Source organism: Thermobia domestica, chromosome 10 (assembly GCF_964235325.1).
Source record: "Thermobia domestica chromosome 10, izTheDome1.hap1.1, whole genome shotgun sequence".
Lineage (NCBI taxonomy): Eukaryota > Metazoa > Arthropoda > Insecta > Zygentoma > Lepismatidae > Thermobia > Thermobia domestica.
In genome coordinates, this window is record NC_137463.1 from 122,704,398 (window position 1) to 122,719,957 (window position 15,560).

Consider the following 15,560-nt stretch of genomic DNA (forward strand, 5'->3'; position numbering starts at 1 on the left):
ATTAGGTAAATGCAAATTGCACTTATTTTCGTGTTTTATTATGCTTACTATCTTTATGCTTATTTGGTATAAACCACAACATTTCAAGCAGAAATAAGCTTCTGTAATCATAATTATGGGAGGACATGCATCATGTTGAATATTGTTGTTATTAGTGTATGTCAGTGGCATATTTAGGGGGACTTCCGGGCTTGAGTCCCCCCCGAAATTTTATTTACTATATTAAAATAAAAGAAATATTTTGCAGAATTTTCACATTTCTAGGAACAAAGTTAGCCAAGCCCTCCACCGAAACAAAATCGTAAATACGCCACTGGTGTATGTTGTAGCATTTCGCACTTAAATATGTATATTTAAAAATAAATGTTTCAATAATTTCTGTGTTGTCTCTGTATTTGCCCATGCCACGGTTAGCGGACAATCATTAGAAAAGGTAAATGTAGTTGAGCCATCATAAAGTAGCACAGGTAATATTAAGTACTTGTATATATATATTACAATGCTACACATAAATGTATTGGTCCAAACTGCATACTATATTATGGGTAACATTTGCCTTAAGTTTTTGTAACATTTTCATCAGTTCTACAGCATCAGTTCAGCTCTTGTAGCGTCAGTTCTACAGGAAATATTTTTGTCCGGCTAAATTCCGTTTTCAGACTACTGTGCGTTCTGCAGAAGATATAGTTGAACTTATTTTTCTTTTCGGAGAATGCGGGCGAAACTATCGTGCGACTGCTAGGAAATTTAATGAATTGATCCCGAACATACTAATATAAATCATCAGTATGTGCGTCAAGTTGTGAACAAGTTTCATGAAACACAAAGCGTTAAGGACCAACCTCGTCAAATTGGTCTTCAATCAGAAATTGGATTTCACCTCCATTTTGGATTTCGGCGAACTAGAAATTCAGAATTTAGAGCATATGTTCTTTTGTTGATCTCGTTCAAACTACTCGACCCCCTTTGTCATTTGAAATGTTGAAGTTTGCTCTCGAACCCCTATTTGGGGGGTCTGGGGTGGAAGTTTTATGACACACAATTCCAACCCATTAAAATAATGACGGACGTGTTTTAGTGTTTTTTTTTATATATATATTTGCAGTCGTTTTGTAGATACACGGGGTGGCAACGAACCTTATGAACGCGACATGTCATTTTGGATCGGGTCAACATTGGGACTTGAAACTTTCGGCAAAATGTTTCTCTTGTCAATCCTTTCCAACGATATAGCCTATTACTCGACCTCCTTTCCCATTTAAAATTTTCAAGTTGACCCCATGTACCCATATATATGGAGTGTCTGGGGTTGTCCTTTTATTGCTCAAAATACAAGCCCTTTAAAATAATGATAGACATGTTTTTGCGTTTTCTCATATTCGCAGTCGTTTCAAAGATTACACGGGTGACTTTATGGACACAGTTATGTTTGTATTAATTTTGTGTTCCTGTTTTAGCAGTCATTCATATCTAGAGAAAAATAATTTTCTTCTCTACTTTAATTACTTTTATACATAGGGTAACTGTCCCAATAATTGACAGTGTACCAGTAATTGACACTGTCGTCTTTTTCCGACGCAACAAGACTGCGGGACTAGGTACAAGCAAATGCTGCCACATTTTCTTCCTTTGCAGTGTTGTTAATCCCACACCACTGTTAATATTTGCCTCTAAGTAGTAGTTCTCCAAAGAAAACAGAAAATCGATGGACAGTGCAAAATAGTACTATAATAGCTATATTAGCGAAAGAAATAAACATGTTTATCCAGGTGGAAACTTATAAATCAGCTTGATAAGTTGGTAGAAAATTATATGGTTCATTAGAATAAGGTATTACGAGATGTCAAATACTGGGTCACAAGGTGTCAATTACTGGTGAATCTCACAAATCTTGGTGTCAATTACTGGTACAATGATCAACTTTTCGTATACATATTGTAAAAAATAATAATTATTAGTCTATTATTTTTATGATGGTCTATATAGATGAAGGAAGGATGCCTTCGTACCTCTACGAGAGATCAGTAAGCCAGGCTCATTTAAAGGGTGAAGAAACTTGCAATTTGTCAAACACTGTTCTTATACTGTCAATTATTGGGACAGTTACCCTAGGGTCATTCCACATCACCTCATCCACACCCCTGCACCCGACCATCTCAGAATTGAATGAAAATTGGTAGACTAATAGATTGTTGGATCCTGATTCCAACGAGCCCAATGGTTTTAAAATCTGTCCACTGGTTCAAAAGTTATTTACTTTTGAAATTTACGCTTAAACTGCAAAAAAGCAGTCGCGAATCGCGTTTTTTGCTTCAAGGTCATAGAGGAAAATGGGTATAACTTCCTTTGTAATAAAGATAGAGCCATGATTTTTTTTATTTTGAACTCATGTAATTTACTTTCAGGTAAAAAAAAGATTGAGCCGTAATTCCTTCAATGGAATTTATTATGAGTGTTAATGCACAAAAAAAGGAGAGTTGAAAAAGACTAACGTTTTTTAATCTTTAAGTTCCCATAACTCATGAGCCCCACTTCCAATTTTTATGAATTTTTTTTAAAAGATAGCTGACAACATGTACAATAATCTCAATGAAAAAAATTGATGGGATCTCTAAAGGAACACACAGAAACAAATAAAAACTGAAAATTCCTTATTTTTTGATAATGAGATGAATATAAGCCTAGTTAATTAACGTAAAATAGGCCTAAATACCACATTGCTTGTTAATAATGCATTAAAAATAGTACTAAATGTTCTTAGCAATGTCCACTACTTACACATCACACTGCAAGAAACTTGTAACAGAAAAACATAAATGTTGCTTAAAAAAAAAAAAAAAAAAAAAACATGTTCAAAGTGTAGGCTACTTACACTCTAATGCTTTTGCACATATTCTGCCCATTTTTTTGCCACTAATTTACTGGAAGTATCTGACAGCTTATATGTTCTTCCTGTAATGGTAGTGATATCCACAGGTGTTAATATGTTGGTGAAAGGTACAAGGCATGAGTCCGTATTTGATGGTCAGTTAAAAAGAAGGAGATGGCCCATGAGGGTGCATGAACAGGACATCAGCATCTCCTTCATCTCCCTGAACTTTTGTTATGATTCCAATAAAACAATTACCCATATAAACACATGAGCAATAGCTATTCACTGAGACTGTTGGCATAGGAAGGTCTACTGACAATGTAAAACTGGATGTAACACTGAAATTCTCATCACTGCTTAACATTTTAGCACCTATCTTCATCTCTGAAATGTGTTGAAAATAGTGCAGACTAGTGCCAGGAATTGTTCTTGCTGCCGTGAATCTCTTCTTCAGTTTTTCTCGAATGGGAGGCATATCTTCTTTTGCTACGTAATAAAACAGAACACCTTCTATGTGATCTAGACAGTATTCATACATGGCTGCTGTATTTATGATATGTCCACTTACAGTCCTTTGTAGACTTGCTTTTGTGACAGAGCGCTTGATAGTTCCTCCAATGCCATCGCAAGGCGATTTGCCATGGCTTGTTGCGAAGAATGACCACTTTGCTTTCAAATTAAAGTCTTCCTCATGATGGCACAGATTCAAGAACGATTTGCAGTTCTTATACTGACCCGCACAACCGTCTGTGAAATACTCAACTTCCGCCACTTTTGGAAGTTCATTTCTGATATACACTGAGAGTAGCCGTTGTGTCTCGAAGACCATTGGAACATCATGTTCCAAATCATCGCTGAGAATGCAGATATTCTTGTGTTTGAAAGTTCCGTCTTCTTTGTAATAAATAACGCATGTGTGTAGAGTGCAGCATTCATTCATCCAGTGAAATCCTTGGGCTTCATCTTGAACTACAAATGAATAGTTTTCACTAAAATCCATAAGAATTAGTGCCTCAGTGTCTGGCAAGAATTCTTTTCTGTTTTTCAGATATTGAGCTTGAGTTTTTGCTGTGTGAGCATGCGGAATAAGTTTCACCATTTTCTTGATGATGTCTGTAATTAAATCTCCTAACTGAACTGTTTGAGTGACCAAGTCAGTTCTGTCTGTTGTCACCCACTGCTTCATTTCAACAGTATCTTCTTCATCAAACTCTTCAAACTTTGATTTCAGAAACTCTTCTAGCACTGTATATGGTGGGCACTTGTCACAAACTCTCATCATACAGTTCCGTGTCTGATCTTCACACGTCACCATCTTAATTAATGGTGACGTCTAGCATTGATTTACATCCCATAAGCTTAATTTCTAACACCATATTTCTTTATTTGGGACCTATTCTTGGAGAACAGTTCTCCTAATGGAACCTCTTTAAGACATGCGCTAAGATTTTCTTCACACACATTGCAAACATGCTGTTTTGGTAGCAAAAATTGTAAGGACTTTGTATGCTATTGGCTTTTTTCTATTTGGAATTCTGAATTTAGAGAATTTTATTTTTTTCTGTGTGTTCCTTTAGAGATCCCATCAATTTTTTTCATTGAGATTATTGTACATGTTGTCAACTATATTTTAAAAAAAAATTCATACAAATTGGAAGTGGGGCTCATGAGTTATGGGAACTTAAAGATTAAAAAACGTTAGTTTTTTTCAACTCTCCTTTTTTTGTGCATTAGCACTCATAATAAATTCCATTGAAGGAATTACAACTCAATCCTTTTTTACCTGAAAGTAAATTACATGAGTTCAAAATCAAAAAAAGAATCATGGCTCTATCTTTATTACAAAGGAAGTTATACCCATTTTCCTCTATGACCTTGGAGCAAAAAACGCGATTCGCGACTGCTTTTTTGCAGTTTAAGCTTAAATTTCAAAAGCAAATAACTTTTGAACCAGTGGACGGATTTCAAAACCGTCTGGCTCGTTGGAATCAGGATCCACCAATCTATCAGTCTACCAATTTTCATTCAATTCTGAGATGGTCGGGTGCAGAATGCCTGTTTCTGTGGATGATTTGATATGGAATGACCCCCTAGTTAGAAAGATTGATAATAGCTTTTATCTGTCAGCTGTATAAATTTTATAAATTGCAATACACATTTAAATTTACCTCTCAAATAACTACACAAAAGGTAAAATAAAAAAGAAAGAAAAAGGAAAAGAACAGTTATCACCATCTTAAAGTATCTGCTGTTGTTTTTGAGATTGTAGGTTAAATTTTGCTTAGCATATTCACATTTTTCAAAATTTTGCAATTCTTAGTACAGTACACGCAAAAAAAGGTTACTACTAAACAACAGAAAGACGGACAGTAACCAAGTTAGTTTGTCAATATAGGGACAGCAAAGCCATGTGTCCCAGCAACCAAACCAAAAAGGTTAACAGAAAAGGTGATTGCAATCTTGCGTTACAGGTTAATATTGCCAGGTTACTGTGTAATAACTCAGAGGTGTAGGCTAACCGACCAAATAGTTACCACTACCGACCATAGCTTGTAATCCGTCACCTAGTTAGCATGTTGGAACAACCGACTACTCGGTTAATGAAACAGAGTGCTCCAATTATAGTAATCTGGTTAATATTACAAAGTGGGTAAATAATTGGAATGCTCCTGCAAACACAATCTTAACGGTTGTGAATACACATCAAAAATGCAATATGAAAAGAAATGATAACTCCTTAAAGTTATCATTCAATTGTGCGTTTTTTGCTAGCCCTTGGGCTAGCTACCCTGTAGAGGGCTACACCCTCTTTTAGGAAAGGGTTGTAAAGGAAATAAGGGATGTTAAGGTGATAGACGCTGGGCTATGAGATATTTATTTATTTAATACTTTAAGTTTTGGGTCATTATAGTCTTTGCGACTATAATCATTTTGTAGGTGAGGTAATTAACAAATGATATATACAAGTACAATAATTATGATTACGATACAAAACAATTTTTGAGTAAAAAATTTAAACTTGTATAAATGAGTATGAGGTATGAAATGAGATGCTATACACGCCTAGTGATGGGCAGTGGGAATATTCCCGGTGGGAAGGAATTTTAAAAATAGGAATATTCCCGGTTTTTTCCCCTGGCCTATAAATTCTCGGGAAGGAATTTATTTCCATTTCTTTACTTTATCTTCCAAATTATAAGAACCGTATTACTAATTACATTATTTTAATATATTATGATTTACTTCTAGGTTTTAAAGAATTTGGAGGTTAAAAAATTTTAAATTCTTTGACTACTTTATATAACTAATAATATGATTTTTTAAGTTCCATTTCCATTTGCACTAATTAAAAAGTAGTGTAATTGTTTAGTATTGGGGGGCCAAAACTAGCAAAAAGTAGGATGATTTACGGAAGAAATGAGTTGAAAGTGGTGTTCAAGTTGTCAAGAAAGTATCGAACACATTTTTTTTTAAGGGCAGTAGGGGATTTGCACAAATCGTAAAGGTAGGTCGAAGTGATTTATGTGAGAAAAGAAAGTCAATTGTTGGTAATGAAGATAGAAAACAACATGCCCTGCGGGGCTCTAATCCGCCTTCACTCGATAACGCTTGCTCGGCAATGCTCTCTAAATTTAATGTTGGTAACGTAATTTAACGTATGAAACTATAAAACAACAACATCGGAATAGAATATCGCAAAAAAGTAGGTGCAAAATCTGACCCGTCAAAGCTAAACAATCGCCAAAAGTAGCAAAGTACTAATTTACAAGATGGAAACAAACCATTTTGTAAAGTAATGTAGAATTATGTAGAAATAGAAATGAAGTACTATTAATAAACCCTGAACCACCGTTTTTAATAGACGTCAGTCTGTCTCCTCTCTCTGACTCGAATTTCTGAAGAGGTACTCGAACTTCTTTTACATGGAATTTCGAGAAATGGGCAGGAAGAAAAATCGTGTGTGGTAATGTTACATGCAAAATTATAAAGACAAGAAAGACATGCAAATATTGTGAATACATATTTATGCGCAAATGTTGACAAAATGGTGGGATATCTGTGATCTGGCAGTTACCCAACCTGATTTGTTTATAACATTTAAAAATTTAATATGTTTATAATTTCAGTAGTCGAAGTTTAGAAAATGCACCAACATGTAAATTTAAACTGTTTAGCGTAATAGAATGCAATTTTATTTAAAATTGTACTTAAATTCCCGGAAAAATTCCCATCTTGGGAATCTTCCCAGGGAATATTCCCGAAAAATATCTTCCCTGGAATTTACCCATCACTATACACGCCACAACAGAGAGATAGGGTTAATAAAGACAAATGCGGGTTATCTTCTGTCTAGGGGCGACGCTAGGCTAATGTAGACAGAGGGGCCCCTGTTAGAAGAAAGAGGAGTTACTGTGCTTGATATGACGGGTATATATGCGGAAGATGGACATGAAGGAGGTCATCTTGTAGAAGTGCGAGATCTGGATGATTAGGCGGTAAAGTATAGCAATATAGTGTAAAGAGTAAATTGAGAGGGAGATGGTAATATCGTGGTCGAACAGATGAAAGGGCGAGGTAATGCATGGCTTCAAAAAGCAGTGGTTGTTCTTGTTGGTAGCGAATGGTGATGAAGTTTCGGCGAAGAGATTCAATGTGGTAAAGCAATGTAGGAAATGTTATAAGAGAATCCAAGTAACGAGAGAAATACGATGAGCTATACGAAATGCATGTCGTTCGAAGGTTACCAGTTTGAAGTAGTAGGAAGGTGGAGCTGATATCTAGTCAGTAAATCCATAGGTAAGTACAGGACGAAGAAAAACATATCTGTTGAGAACGATGTGTGATGTAAGTCCCCATGTCGCGCCAGTCAGACGTTTTAGAAGATTGAGACGGTTATGGACTTTAGTTTTAACGTAGTTCAGATAAGGAGTCCAAGTAAGATGTTGATCAAATATAATGCCGAGATAAGTTACTGTTCTGCTGAGACGAATTGGCGAATTCTGAATGGTGAGAGAGAAAAGTGATGAATTTCTGTGAATTCTGGAACGTTTGCGGGGTGGAAGAAATACTACGGTCTGTGTTTTGGAAGCATTTATAGTGAGCTTCCATTTGCGACGCCACTGAGAGAAGCGATCAATTGATTCTTTCAATATGAGGTTGATGTGTCTGATGGTGCGGCCGAGAACGAGGAAGCCGTTATCATCGGCATACTGGAATGTATGTACGTCTGCAGGCAGAGTCGGGAAGTCGGAAACGAACAACAAGTACAGTAAGGGTGACAAAGCTGATCCTTGCGGGACGCCAGAATGTAGAAATATTAAATGAAACAAATGATTGTTAATATGAACATAAGTAATGCGGCAAGCCTAAAAGTGAAAGATAAAGCTGATGTATGATGTTAGTAATTTAAGTTTGACGAGTTTTAAGATGAGGACGAGATGCCAGACTTTGTCAAATGCTTTTTCTAGGTCAAAAAGCACAAGACAGTATGGGCGTTCAGAATTATAATGATTTGTGATAAGGGTGCTTAGGCGTTGGAGCTGATCATTGATGGAATATGACGGGCGGAAACCGGCTTGGAAAGATGAAATGAGACGGCGTGCACGGAGTTAAGGATGGAGCCTATTCACTAGAATGCGTTCAAGTACTTTGTTGAAAGTTGAAGTGAGTAGTACAGAGCTATAGGATGATACGGCGCTGGGTGTTTATTCGGTTTTAGGAATATGAGCATTTTAGACATCTTCCATTCGGGAGGAAAAAAGCCTGTTCGAAGGATGAAAATGAAGATAGAGACTAATAAGAAGAGGAGTGAAAATGATTTTCCTTGATATGGCGATATGTAATTTAATCAAAACATGGAGCAGAGTTTAGTTTAGTCTGGACAACGGAAGTGATATCGGCAACAATGATGGGAGAAGTGAGTTCATTAGGCGGCAATGTATGACTGGCATTAGGTTGGAAGAGAGGACTCGCTGTGTTGACTTTATCGACTGGATGAGAAAAAATATGATCTGAGGATGGAGGGATGAAGATGTCTTGGAGGTAGTCGGCAAACGCATTCGCCTTTTTCTTATCAGAAGCAGCTTGACTGTTTTATATGATGAGTGGGTAAGAGGTTTTGCTGAATTTACCACAAAGCGCACTGAAACCTTTCCAGTAACGTGATGAATGTGTTGTGTCGGCGAGAGTGTTACAAGTTTTAATTCATTGGCGCTTTTTGTACGCTTTAATTTCGTTTCTTACGGAGCGTTGGAGCTGATTGTGAAGGCGCAGGGCTTCAGGATTTCGTGTCCGAACGTATTCGCGATATGCTTGACGGGAGTTTTTAATCTCAGCCAGATAGTACTTATTCAATTTAGGTTGGTATGGAGTGGAACTGGTAGTTGGGATGTACAATTCAGATACACAGGTGATCTCGGAAGTGATTGTAGTAACGTGCGCATGTAGTTCGTCGAATGATGTAGGAGGTTGGAGATCTGCAACAGCAGTGGTAAAATATGCGCGATATTTATCCCAATTGGCTTTATCAAAGCAAGAGGTTCGGAGTGGTGGAAGTTTATTGTGCGGTCGAGCAGTGCCAAGATGATATGAAAGTTTGATCGGGGTGTGGTCACTACCAAGGAGATCAAGGACTGTGATAGTTGTACGTTAGTCTTACCCTTGTGCCCCTACCAGAAATATATAAGAAGTTACAGTGAAAATTTATGTTCGTATACTCTTTACTATAAGAAAAGCTTTACTCGGTATATTTAATATGTTACTGTAAAGCAATGTACAACGTGTTATATTTACTATAACCCGCCACGAAATTATTAGTATGAGTGTATGAATGTTTTGACGGCAGGTCTATGATTAGCAGTGCTACCATGTCATGTCATTATTTGTACTACAGACATGGCTTATAAGAATATATTCATTTAAATATCAGAAAATGCATAAACTTCCATAAATAAACTTTCTTTCACATTTCTCTAATAATTAATGTAGAATCCATATTTTAATAACCATTTTCTTATTCCTTAGGACGTATTCACAATTGTTACAACTTTTCACTCTTAAAATTGCAAATAGGGACGTTGCTGTTTGTGCTTCTAGTAATACAGTGTTATCTATAAACAAGTTCTGGAGGGTTAAATTTACCTTGTGTGAAAATTGGTTGATAACAACAGAGGGTTTTAAATTAAATTAACCTTCTTGAATTGGTTACCTTCTTCTAACCTACTTTATAGGTTAATAACAACCGAACACTGTATTGTTTCTACTCATTTTTCAGTAACCTTATTCGATTGATTACCGGTACCGGTGACCTCGCAAAATTAACTTTTTTTTATCTTAGAAGGGTTGTTGCAAATTATTAACTGGTTCTAGCAGCCAAATTAGCCATTAACCTCCACTAGGTTACCCCTTATTTTTCTGAGTGTACAAGATACGGAAAAACGTTCAGTCATGTTGAACTATTTTGAAATTTTACTGTATTTCTAAGTAGAATATTTTTTGGCAATTAGTGCAGTGTTGTAGATTGTGAAATTTGCAATATTGGATTTAACAGTCATTACGAGAGAAATTGGTTAGTCAAGTGAAACATTATTGTTTTCAAATCATTATTATTACCGTGTTGAATAGATATCAGGATTGTGAATGAGAGAACTGTTAACTATAGATAGATGCATGCAATGATTTTGCTAAAGTGTTGAGGCAGTTACTGTTTCACAAAAGTTAGACTGTCAAAATCGTTCAATATCCGGAAAGATTTAAAATGCACCTTTAAAATATCGTGTTCTCTAACAACTAATAAAACGAAATTTCTAGTTTTGCGAGCTACGGTTATCTTCTTTAGATTAAAGAAGACGAATGATTAACGAAAGTTAATGTTTATGAAATAATTGCAGAAATGACAATGTGAGAGGAAACGGGAGAATCCTGAGAAAACTCACGGAAACTATGTTGTCTGCCACAAACTCATGTGGTCGTAGATCACACTAGTAACTTCTCGCACCAGAGGTGAGCACTCTACCAGTAGGCTAAACCACCGTGTACTTTAACAACTAGGAAGTTGACCTGTCCCTAATAGTGAATAATGTGGAATGACAGCTTTAAAATTAGCTCCCAACTTCAAGTTGATAACGATAACACTACATAGTAACAGGTTCTTTCAAGAATTTGTGTTACGTAGAAATAAACAATTATTTGTAGGTATTTAATGCACAAATTAAAAGTTTACATGTAACTTTACATTATCATTAGCACTCTTAGATTACATCACTAATGTATATTTACATTAGTGATGCAATCTAAAAATGCTAGTGTCTTTAGGAGGTTTCTCATTGTTGAGTAACACTTCTAGAAATCAATTGTAGAATTATATTGGTGCTAAATTACTGAATAATTGGGCCTTTATTAAGCTAATGCCTCTTTATAGGCTTTGTCCAAACATGTACCTTAGTATATATATATATATATATATATATATATATATATATATATATATATATATATATATATATATATAAAGCAAGAGGAATTACTAATTATGAATCATTGTTCCACATTTTTATTTCAGAAATAAACATCAACCTGAATAAAAGAAAAGTTAACCCTCAGAAACTGGCTTAACCAAGGATGGTAAGTATTTCACTTACTGTGTAGACATACACTTTAGGTTTACTAATATTGCACTAAACTGCTCCAGCACTCAGGTGAAAAAAATATTTTAGGTGAGTTTCTGAAAGCTATTGACGGAGTTTCTGAAAGCTAAGCTAACAGAGATTACTGAAACAATTTAGTACAATTAAAGTGAATTTGGAAGCGGTTGTATGCTGTATTTTTTTAAAAAAATACGAGGGTCATTCGGAAAGTAAAGAACGTTTTGCGCTAGCGCGTGCGCGTGTTCCCCCACCCCCGCTGCCGCTGGGTTATTGACCTGGGCATGCTTTAGCCTCAGTCTGGCACCAGCTGCAATCCGCTACGGTCCGTTATTGCTTCGCTGTGCGACTGTAAAATGTGCGATACAATTACTGATCCCGCCAAGTGTGAGGTTCGTAGTGTGATAAGATTTTTGAATGCAAGAAAAGTGCGTCCGATAGAAATTTATAGACAAATCACTGAGGTGTATGGAAATGTAATGAATGAAGCATCAGTTCGTAAGTGGTGCATTATGTTTAATGACGGACGCACAAATGTGCACGATGAGGAACGCTCGGGCCGGCCTTCTGTTGTGACTGACGAACTCAAAGGAAGAATTGAGCGGAAAATTCAAGAGGATAGGCGATTCACTATTGATGGGCTGCACGAATTCTTTCCGCACGAAGCCACTACGGCAGTGATGATGAACTTAAGGAAGCTGTTAGTGATTGGTTCAACAGTTTGGCGGGAACTTGTATGCCGAAGGATAGAAAAACTTGTACCACGGTATGACAAGTGTTTAAATTTACACGGCGAATATGTCGAAAAGTAACTTAAGTATCACATAGTATGTAACACAAATTTCGTCTTTGTATATCAGTTATTAAAGTGTTTATACAAAAACGTTCTTTACTTTCCGAATGACCCTCGTATATAGGCCTATAAATTACATAAAAATGCATCAAATCATATCTTTTAATTAGTAACTTACCAGCACTTCACAATACGTTTTGAAGTAGTTAAAAGAAATTGATACTTGGAGGAGTATCTTTAATAGAGTTCATATTCGCTGGTTGCTTGCCCAACGACAATGTAATCAAGGATTGCTGATCTATATCTTCGGTATTGCTGATTGTCTTAGCAACTATTCTTAGCTCTGGCTGATATACGAATAGATGTGAATTTTAAATAAATTTTATTACTACAGATTAGTGTGGAAATAAGAAGTAATTTCGTATGCTAAGTGCATCAATATTGGCTTCAACATAGAGCCGTGTCACTCGATAAATCCCTTGGCTGAAAATAGGCATCGCAATTAATCTATGCAATATTAGTATATTGCAATGGTTGATTGAATGATTGGGCTAAGATAAGATATCCAGTTTTTTAAAATTTCCTTTCCTTTCTTTACATAATTCGATAATATTTTCAGTATGTAACTAACTTCCTTCTGTTTAAAATTGCCTTTTCTAAATTTTAGATTATTTTGCAACAATTCCTTTTACCAGTTTAAATTATATATTAAAATGTATGCATTTTCATCACTCATGTGTTTCACCATATGTATAAATATACATTGCTCTCCGAGAGTATAGCATAATGAGGAAAACAGGACAAAGAGCGCATAAAAAATCCAAGAATAGCGGCGATTGCTGCAGTAACAGTATGACATTTAACAATCTCGTTAAATAGGCATTGTGCTTTCTGAAGGTAAATGGTGTACATCCTGATAGCAGTCATATCATACTTCATTTGAGATAATGTTCTTAGTGACGACCAGGGACTGCAGTGGCGTATTTAGGGGGGCCTTCCGGGCTTAAGCCCCTCCCGAAATCTTACTCCAGTAAAGTATATGAATTATCTTGCAGTATTTTCACATTTCAGGCAAAGCCCCCGCCCCGAAAGTTAGCAAAGCCCCCGAAACAAAATCGTAAATACGCCACTAGTGATGACAGTTTTAATTTCGTGAGAGGCAAGTGTAGGGGCAGAGACATTTTGAGGGAGCAGCTATTTTTTTGTATACCGAAAACAATATTTTATATTTACGTAACTACATTACAATACATGTCTACGTAACTACATTACAATACAACATGTCTAGGTCAGGTCTGCAGCTACGGGTAACATACAAGGACCGCTCTACAAAAGTCGTGCTCCTCACATGAAAGATCAACACAAATTGCTTGATATGCTTTATATAATGTTTTATTAGTTGAGAAATATCGTTCATCGATGGGTTCAGATAGGGCAAAGGTACGGGGACGGAAAGGAACAAAAGGACAAAAATCTAAATAAGAACTTTTAATCTAGTCTCAAAATTATTAACTGAAAATTACACCTGGTGTGGTTTTACTGACAAAAGCTTTTAGAATAAGTTCTATGATGCATTGCATAAGAACAGTTAGTTCTGAATTCATCTACTGTAAATATGTTTTTTGAGCTGTCCGTTCGAATCTCACCAAGTTACACTGATCATGCAAAACATATTTTCTGTGAGAGCGATCATACTAAAAAACAAAATAGTACGTCTCACAACCACTCTTAAAATTATATTTGGATTCTTGCTTAGACTAGTGACAAGTTTTATGTTTCATTTTTAAATCCATACCCAACATTTGTTCCTGCATAAATGTAATGTGCTTAGCATCATATTATAAATACAGGCAGCGGCGCAAATCTGTCTTCAACATTAGGGAGGGTAAGACCATTCCCATATATAGAGAGGGAAAGATGGTCGTATGGGACAGTATTTTATTCCCCAGGAGAAGTCGGAAGTATTAAGGGAAAATGTATTGGTTTGAGTAAGGTTCTATTGTCACATGTCTGAGTATCATAGAAGAAAAGTTTCACTTCGAAAATAATTGCAAAATACCAAAGATACACAATAAAAAGTTAATCATGCTTCAAAATGTACATCCTGCAAAAAGAAGTTGTAATGTGGGGCAGTTCATACATAAACATAGACGTAACTAAAACATAAACGAATATACAGTACTTGTAACCAAATGCTTCCAGTGGACAAAGTAAAACACAATGCAACTGCACATAGCAACTTTATGGAACTATATCTTGGTGTTTAACTAGAGGTCAAGGAGAGAAATGTTTTCCACTCTGCCAGGAGAAAAAAGTGTTTCATGAAAGACTGTGAATGCAGGGACATACAATAAAGTCTTATTTGCAAAAATTATATACGAACACGTCTTTGTCGCCTGCAGAGCATTCTACATGTGCCCATCTGCTGCACATAACACACCGAACCCACACTTCACCAAGTTTTGGGAGAAATGAAAGTACCTTCTGCGCTCATGCCGATAATAACCTATACAAGGGCAACTCTCTCGGCAGGAGTAAGAACACCAATCTGACGCTTTCCTTTCAGCCCAACAATTTGTGGAATCTTGCTTTGCAGCAGACTTAGTCTGATTTCATAGGCGTTAAATATTCTGTCCGGTGGAAATGACCTTTTCCATACTTTTCACCGAGAAAACGTGTTTACATTTTCTCTGGTGAAGCAACCTGATCGAAAATGGGAAATACCAGTAGGTTTTTTTTTTTAAATGGAAAGCACGTTACGGTAACGATTCAAAAGTGATCAAATCATGCTCCTCAGCCATTTCTTTAGAAAAGGGATTTGGATGTTTTTTGCCTGTGCAACTTTTGCACATCGTTTCTCGTCATACCACAAAATATTTTTTCGATTTGCAAAATATATTGCACCATTTCTTATTCTACTTGTGGAGGTGGTATGGGCTGTCGTCCCAACTTCGTTGAAGATACCACTTCCTCTGGAGAATGAGGTAGAGACACTAAGCGGTGTAAAGTAGATTTCGAACTTTAAAGTTGTTTGCAGCCTGCCTAACACCCATTGTTTAGTTTGTAATGCTTTACTGCTGCTATCATATCGGATTCACATTATCCGCATTCTGCTATCCTTGTATGAAGTTTTTAAGGAGCAGTCTACAGCAACAGACTTCAACTATGAATTCAATTAGAAGTTAGCATTGAAGCGGTGGAAAAGATTTTATAAGCATGCTTCCTCTAAAAGCAACATAGAAACAATCCAAAT

General features: G+C 36.2%; 1 protein-coding gene across 4 annotated transcripts in view; it reads left to right on the forward strand.

Moving 5' to 3' along the window:
• The window catches only part of LOC145662694 (dynein axonemal intermediate chain 7-like), a 450,989-nt gene that overhangs the window by 26,779 nt on the left and 408,650 nt on the right, over positions 1 to 15,560 (forward strand). For all 4 annotated transcript variants that reach the window (XM_081728534.1, XM_081728535.1, XM_081728531.1 and 1 more), the window contains exon 2: positions 11,433 to 11,494. In XM_081728534.1, the coding sequence (XP_081584660.1) occupies positions 11,492 to 11,494 (3 nt within the window). In that variant the 5' untranslated portion in view covers positions 11,433 to 11,491. The remainder of the gene's footprint in view (positions 1 to 11,432; positions 11,495 to 15,560) is intronic.